Raw genomic sequence first — 8,192 nt, forward strand, 5'->3', positions numbered from 1 at the left:
GGATTTTAATAAAGAAAAAAATTTTTGGAAAAAATATTTGGTGCAATAGCAGACAACTCTGCCAGGTGCCGAAAACTCCTGAGTGAGAAGCAACGTAGATAAAGGGCCTTGCTCAAGGACACAAGCAAACTGTATTTGTTACTTCACCAGAAAAGCGTTACAATTGTATTTACATTTACATGGCACCTGAGGTGGACCATTACTGTACTCACCTACAAATAACATGATGATTCCAAAATCAACCAACACAAGTATAATCTGGACACCAACTTCATCGGCTCGATCCAGCTTAGTTTGATTGATGTTATCGTCCACAGGAACCATCAATATCACGCCAATCAGAAGATTGAGGACAATAGTAGCCAAAGACAGCAACTGTAACCAATGTTCAAAGTTATCTTTCATTGGCCTAAAAGCTACGTGCAAAATCAAGAACAAAATCGCCAGAAACGCAGCAGCTCCGATCTGTGTTCTACTAGTCGAGCCGAAGAAGATAATGAGCGACGTAAGTGTTAGTTTACGCACCAATTCAACTACTTCCCAGAACCAGCATCTTGAGTTGTAACTTTCATGAAAAGCTCTAAGACCATAAGGGTCATTAAAACCAAACATTCTATCTGAGACCGTTGTCTGAATTGATGTTCGTCGCGATGACGCATCATCCAGATCATCATCAAAATAAACCATGCTTGGGTCTTCATATACAATACCTATATCTGAAGTCACTGACAGAACATTTGTAACATGATCGCTTTGCTGACAAGACTTATTTCTAAATTTCCAAAGTAGAAACAACAAACCCAATGGAAAGCCTATGACATAGAGAAGACTTGTGTAGGCTGCAAACATAAATATTTTATACTTGTCATCTTCACAGGAGATTGAAAAGTCAGACTTCAGTCTAGTTTGCTGGTAATTCTTATTTTCATCAATCCAGAAGCTCTTACAGATTGAGGGAAAGAGAGAAAAAATTGTGTTACATGAGTTGGGATACGTCAAGAAAAGCAAAGAAAGTGTATACTGGAAGCATAGTCTTTTAGTTTCCGCCATTTTTGATGGAAGCTCTTTTTTAGGGTATTTCGATTTCGAAATAAATTTCTTGATTATGTAAATTAAGTAGATAGATGATATTACAATTATGGGCCATGTTATTCCAAATATGAATTCACGATAAGCATTCAGTTTGAATCGAGGATCAAGACACTGTGGGCTGGCAATCTTAATGATGTTTAAAGCAATGTTCTGCAGATGTTGTCCAATATTTGCCAGAGCCTCAGGCCAGTGAATGTAGCTTAATGTACTAAATATCCCAGCAAGAACTTGATAAAACCCAATCACAATTTTAACTCTGGCTAACACCATATCAGCTGTGGTTCTAGATTCCAAGCTAGTATTCTTTCGTTTAGAATCTACCCACAAGACTAATCCAGTAAGAATGAGCAATGCCAAGATGATAACGCTGTAAATAAGCAGAAAATGCCATACAGAAGGACATTTATTACAGGAGTCAAACCAAGGGTAAAAGCCATCTTTACATTGTGTACACATCCAGCCTGTAAAACCGTCGGCACAACTGGCGTATATTGTGTCACCGGGGCAACTTTTTGGTCTTGGACACTCCTGGGCGTATGGCAGTGATCCCGAGAAATGTAAATATCGTCTGACATTAGGATTGTTATAGTTCTCTTGTGCAAGAGCAATGGTAAAATTTGAATACTGGTAAAAATTATTTAGTGACTGCCAGTACCACCAAAAGCCAGGCTTTAGCTGTTGATACTCAGAAGGGCACTTAATTCCCCTGGTTGTACACTTAAAACAACGTCCAAACCGGTACACACGATGGTAATTTTCTATACATTGACAGGCTCGGGAGCCAGCAACCTTATTAGTCTGTGTACCAAATGGACATACTTGACATTCTGAAAGAGACCTGCCAGGAGCTCGTTCCGGTGGGACGTATGTGCCATTATTGCACGTCTTACAGTTATCGCTATATGTGAATCCTTTCGAGACCCCGATTTCATCAAGGTAATAACCTCCTAAAAGAGACAGTAGATGAAAGAGCTCATTAAAAAAAATATATCAACAATGCTGCTGTTATTCTTATTATTATTACTGTCTGATACTGTTTGAACATAAGACAGGGAGCAGTCATATTACATACGACTGCTCCCTGGAACATAATAATAAAAGTATTAATTTATCTAGTATTTTCCGATGAGAATTTGAAAAAATAGAATAACTAAAATAAATAAAAATTAAAAGGATGAGGATGTTGAGTATGATTTAATCATTGGCAGTGGTAAGTAAATTACCTGGTGGACATGGAACACATGAAAAATCTATTATAGCTCCATAGTAGCCCTTAGAACATGGATCACAATGACACCTTCTCATTACTTTTTTTGAACACTTGTAGCCATTTCCATTCAGAGTATCGCACACCACCATCGGGAACATCAGTTGTGGCACTCGGAATTCATTGACACAAGTTCTGAATAAATAATTGTTGGTAATCAATAAGACACCTTGATAAAACGCAATGTCCATGTCAATAAGATCGTATCTCGTAAATGTTACAACCATTGTCAGATTAATTTCTGAACCATTATGTCGTCTTTATTTTTTAAAATACGGTGAGTATGTCAATAACTTAACAATGTGTGTTAGGCCTAATGTTTATGATTTAAATTCTGTCCGTAAAAAAATACGCTCAGTCACTGGCTACGTTTTGTTTTATTTCAAAGCAAATTAATTAATAGAGTTGGTATTATAAAGTATTGAGATAATTTTATATAACAATACATCTGTGCAATCACAATGTAGTAAAGTGAGTAGGACAGATCGAGTTTATAAAAAGACTGGCATTGCTCTTAACGTTCGAATCGGAGCATCTTCAAGCCATCATCTTGTACACCTGATCTTCCCAACCGCAATTACGTTAGATATTGGCAATTAGTTAGTAAAGGTGAGTCTGTACACTAAGAATATGCCTAAAAACAAATTAATTTCTTTATATCAATAGATCGGAACAACTTATAAAACATTGTGCCAGAAAACAAACAAAAACAAACAAACAAACAAAACAAAAAGAAAAAAAAAAACGAACAGAAAATATTGAAACATTGTAAGAATTAATAGAAGAGAAAATGGCAAACTTTGAGATGAGCGGATAGGATGGCAGTGTAGCCTGAGCATCCCCTTGTCAAATGGGAACACAATACTGTAATAGTAAATTAATGGGACATTTACAATCATTAATTTGTCCATAAGTACCAATACTCACAAAGATATGTGTGCCTGTAGTTTTGGGATATTTTCCAAGTCACAACATGTTCCAATACTGAAAAAAAAGAAAAATATTGAGGACTGATATTTGATCATTGATAACTATGATATAATGCTGATAATAATTATGATATTTGATTAGATAATAATAATTATGCCTTTTGAATTTTCTTTTGCCGTAGCATTTAAAATTGCTTGGAGTACCACCAGGTCGCAATAGCGCACCTTTCTCGTCAGATGGTTCTCAGAACATTGTTAATTGTATAAGGCTGCTGCTGTTCAATGTATTTTGGATAAATTTCCAGGCATATATTACGGTACATTTACCAAGAGGTGAGGGTATTGCAATAGCTCGCGTCTGTGTCTCTGAGTGTCTCTGTGGTGCTGTCTGTCTGTGGTGAGTGTGTGTGCTTCCGGGCGCATAACTCAAAAACTATTGGACTGATTTACTTCAGACTTTTAAACATTGACAATTTTACCATGCATCTTGGTCCTTCCCGCATTTAATGCTGATCGGAAGAAAGATGCAGATTTTAGAATGTTATTTATATATTTCCGGCCACAACAGCCGACAGAGCAACCACGTGTTATTATTGACGTTTACATACTTCTGCATTCTCTAGCCGTGTTTAAGTAGTCAGCAGTTCAACTTTTCAACTTTATTTGGATCTCACTTTCGAAACAGTGCACTCAACATTTGTTAGGGCATCCAGTACACAATACTAACATATAAAACGACACAATATAAAAAACTGAATAAAGGCAATTTTATACCATTCACCCACTACAGACAACAACGCGGTGTGACGTCACTATAGTTTAATCACCAGCAAAAAAATCAAAAACAAAAGTTGAACTTTTCAATGTGCAGAGGTGTAATTTGTGTGCTTGATAACTGCTGAGAATATTCTGTTGAAAATTCATAGCAACTTTTAATGGAATTCAAACAAATTGCAATACAGTAGTACCAAATACGGTTCGGATTAGCTGCATTTGTATTCAATTTTAAACATAGGCCTACAAAAATAATACTAAATACAAGATACAATTCTTTTTCCACTGCCAATAAACGGTGTCTGTACGATAAATACGTAAAGTACACTTTAATAAACAGTAAATTATGCTTAAATATCAAAACTCCAATGAGCAAAGTGTTTAATAATCGATTTAGCCCTCTGCCATTCATAATTAACAATACGGTTTGGGTCACTGTATTTGGTATGAATTTTCAACACATGAGTGTTACCCTTCAAATTAAATCTTAAAAATGCCTTGCATAAACGCTTTACTACCTTCTCAAAAAGTAATCGGCGATAAAAAATAGGCCTACAGATCGTTCGTCATCAGAAATTATATGGGTGTTCACAAAGATAGGATGGCGTGTTCTTAGATAACATGCAACATTCAACTTCTTTTAGTGTTGATAAATAATTGTTCCTATTTATCTAAACCTAATCGCAACTAATACTATAGGGTAAGCGAGAGAAGTGAGCGCACCTCTGGTTGTTTGAATTTTCCAAATCAAAGGTTGCTAACTGAAAACAGACTTATTTGTTAGTTTCTTACATTGTAGCATTGTCGGCTAACTCTGTAAATGATTGAGGATGAATAGTTTTGACAGGGTTAAAAAACAAATACCTGAGAAAAGAAAAGAATATTAGATTGTTAGATTAAAATATAGGTGAGTACACTCAAATAAAAATAAACACTATTAGATTGTAAACATTCTCTAACAAATCTAATATTGTTGTTTTGTTACATGATACACTTAGGCCGAAGTATAACGCTCCCTAACTGGTCGATATGGCTTCATATCTACGTGGCCCATTATCCAAGTATGTGGTTAGTACACATCGATATTAAAAATCTATGGTTGAACGTTTTAGAATATGAAGTACAAACACTTTTTAATGCTAGATTGTTTATGAAAAATATAAAGAAAAGTTTTTGTAACAGCTTCTAATGTGAGATGTACAACATTGATAATGTTTTCAGTTCTAATCCATAGACTAGTAGATTATAAATCTGGCGATTGGAACCCTTTAACAAAATTTCTTTAATAAGCACGATTTTGAAATAGGTCTAAGTCATCTGCTTTCATCAGGTCTATCTCTGCTGATGCAGAAATCTTCTTTCAATGTTGGATCCAATTACCGGGGTAATAATGTGTAATGCTTAGAAAACATGCTGGCATGAAGCGCTATATAACTCATTTTTATTTATTATTATTATTTCTTATTTAATCTATAAAATGGGGCTTTTGTCTCCAAAGATCCTCCAAAATTTTATTTATGATTTTCTTTGTCATAACCATTTAATAATAATAATAATAATATGTCGTTCTTATATAGCGCTTAATGCCTTAAAAAGCCTCTAAGCGCTTCACATTACTACCTCGGTCATTGGATCAAACACATATGGAACACATTGAACACCAAATTAAATTATTATGTTAAATTATATTTAGAGTCGGATGATAATCTACTCTTTTTTTTGTTTTGTTTTTTGTTTAATAACCATTTTAAAAATCTTTTTCCTTATTTAATCCAAATATTGAAAGCTATTTGTTTAGCAACAAATACTACATTGTTTACACTTAACTTTACCCATTTGATAGGTCTATACATGGTAGATCAAATACAAATATTTTACTATGAAGATAAATTATTGTGAACTCACAAGTTTAAGATTGACTGAAATGACGTTACAAATAAATTTGGTGTTATAGCCGTCAACAGGTTATCGAACAGATACCTATTGGCATATAAAAACAATATTTTCGAATAAAAAAAAAAACGAAGAATAGCATCATTTATAAGAATACAGAAAAGAAAAATATTCGTAGTAAATATTGGCATACAGTAGTTCATTAATTCACCACTTTTATTGTTTATTAAAAATAGTTTAGCATACCAATCATTCACATTCGTTCCATGTTTTGGTAAAAAGAGGTATAATTGTAGCCAAATATTATTTGTTTTTAAGCTCAAGGCCTACTGTGTGTAGCTAAATTATAGACTGCACTTTTGACAATTTCGTTAAACTAAGTAATACTCACAGCCGTTCCAGTACATTATCACTAAAAGCACCAGCTTCTATATACGTGATTTGGTTTTTGTAAAGATATCTATGAAATAGAAACCATTAGTAAAAACCCAATTTTCTGAAAACCAATATAAACTTGCAGTGGCATGTAAAGAGGTGATTAACATGTGCTCAAATGACTTTTTAAAAATGTACTTACATGATTAAAAAATCACCATATTTAGTTACTGTTTATTCATTCTTTTATTACAATAATTTTAGTCAATCACTACGCTTTATATTTTGTATGTTTACTTTGATAAGCTAGTAGTGGCTGACATTTTCTTTAAAGGTCACACTATTAAGTATTTAGACTTACTAGCCATATAAGCCGACTCTATTATGTTCATTACGTATTAGGCCTATGTAATACCTTGAGAGAAAGAGAGAAAAACGCATCCGATTGGAAAAATCCAAAGAGAGTTGGCTTCATGACTAATAATATTACAGTCTTGGGTTCAAAACCCACTCTTAAAATAAAACACAGCTAGGCCAACAAAACTCCAAACTTACAGTTCCCTCAATTGGTGCAATTTAGCGAATGCACCGCTTGGGATTCTCTGCAATAAGTTTCCATTGAGAAAAATTCCTCCGATGCCCCTGGAAGCATTGAAAGCAAGGTCTGGTAGGCTAGTTATCTTATTGTTGCCAAGTAGACTGTAAGATAATATATTTATTATGTATATAAAAGATATATCTATATATGTGTATATACATTACGGTGTGTGAATGTTGATTACTTATCTAGATAGACCAATTTGCTTTACTTACATTCTACGTTTTGATCTGATCTGATAAAATAGAGCTAAATCATAATAATACTCATAGCTAGCTGTGACTGCCTTTCATGTAAAGAGTCACACTCCAAAAACATCTAATATCCCAAATATATATTCGTCAATAAGAATTAATGTGCGTACCTCGAAAAAATAAAGTATCCAAGACTTAACCCAAATAAGATAAATATAATATTTACAACTCGAATTGATGGCATTAAATTATTCTTCAATAAAGAAATCAGAGGTAGAGCTTTGATAGAAATAATATTCAAACCGGGTTACCATTGTAAACAAATACTAGATTCTGAACAAAATTGACAAATTCTTACAGATTTTATTAACAAAATGAACTGATATATTTGTGTGGTGTCAAAATCATGTATAACACACAAAATTATTACAGAACAAACAGGATTTCAAATTTCAACGTATTTAGTAAACCCAAGACAACTAGGACATAGTAGTCTCAGAATAAACATAGAAAAAACGAGAAGAATTCTTGTTTATGTGAGAGATAATTATGGAGGTCAAGTTATTGACTGAACGTCCCAAAATGTACAAAATAGCACCACACTCTGGGATAGCTGCAGTCTGTACATTTCATTTGATTCGCCCACCAGAAACTACTTATTAAAAAAAATTAATAAAAATTACATTTTTGTAGTGCCTGGACAACAATCAAAACAACTCGGTAAAAAATGTATATATCTCTCATTGATTCTGGCCAAAATGAGCTTGGTAGATGTATCCAGGAATAATCCTGGTCTTAAGTCATAACAGTTGCTGATGTACAATAAAAGCAAATGCCTTTATACCACCACCAAAACATCTTTGAAGGTAACTGGAATCCAGAGAGGAGAAAAACCGTGGACCACAGGTAAAATTATATAGCTTATTAAAACAACTAAATGCAACGAAGAAAATAAAATTGAGAAACCTGGTTATCTTTAAAATAGAAAAGCTTAAGATTTATATATATATATATATAATATATATACATATATACCGTATACATATACTGTATATACATATATATACATA

General features: G+C 33.6%; 1 protein-coding gene across 1 annotated transcript in view; it reads right to left on the reverse strand.

The window, feature by feature from the left end:
• LOC117118799 overlaps window positions 1-8,192 on the reverse strand; it is a 28,053-nt gene that overhangs the window by 1,285 nt on the left and 18,576 nt on the right. Inside the window, exons 13-19 of the mRNA XM_033263496.1 lie at window positions 6,886-7,029; window positions 6,347-6,415; window positions 5,968-6,042; window positions 4,855-4,926; window positions 3,287-3,343; window positions 2,316-2,494; window positions 213-2,039 (exon numbers count right to left, since the gene is read on the reverse strand). Coding sequence (XP_033119387.1) covers window positions 213-2,039; window positions 2,316-2,494; window positions 3,287-3,343; window positions 4,855-4,926; window positions 5,968-6,042; window positions 6,347-6,415; window positions 6,886-7,029 — 2,423 coding nt within the window. The remainder of the gene's footprint in view (window positions 1-212; window positions 2,040-2,315; window positions 2,495-3,286; window positions 3,344-4,854; window positions 4,927-5,967; window positions 6,043-6,346; window positions 6,416-6,885; window positions 7,030-8,192) is intronic.

This window comes from Anneissia japonica, unplaced genomic scaffold, assembly GCF_011630105.1.
Source record: "Anneissia japonica isolate Jap-2015-1 unplaced genomic scaffold, ASM1163010v1 scaffold737_len1565949_cov176, whole genome shotgun sequence".
Classification (NCBI taxonomy): domain Eukaryota; kingdom Metazoa; phylum Echinodermata; class Crinoidea; order Comatulida; family Comatulidae; genus Anneissia; species Anneissia japonica.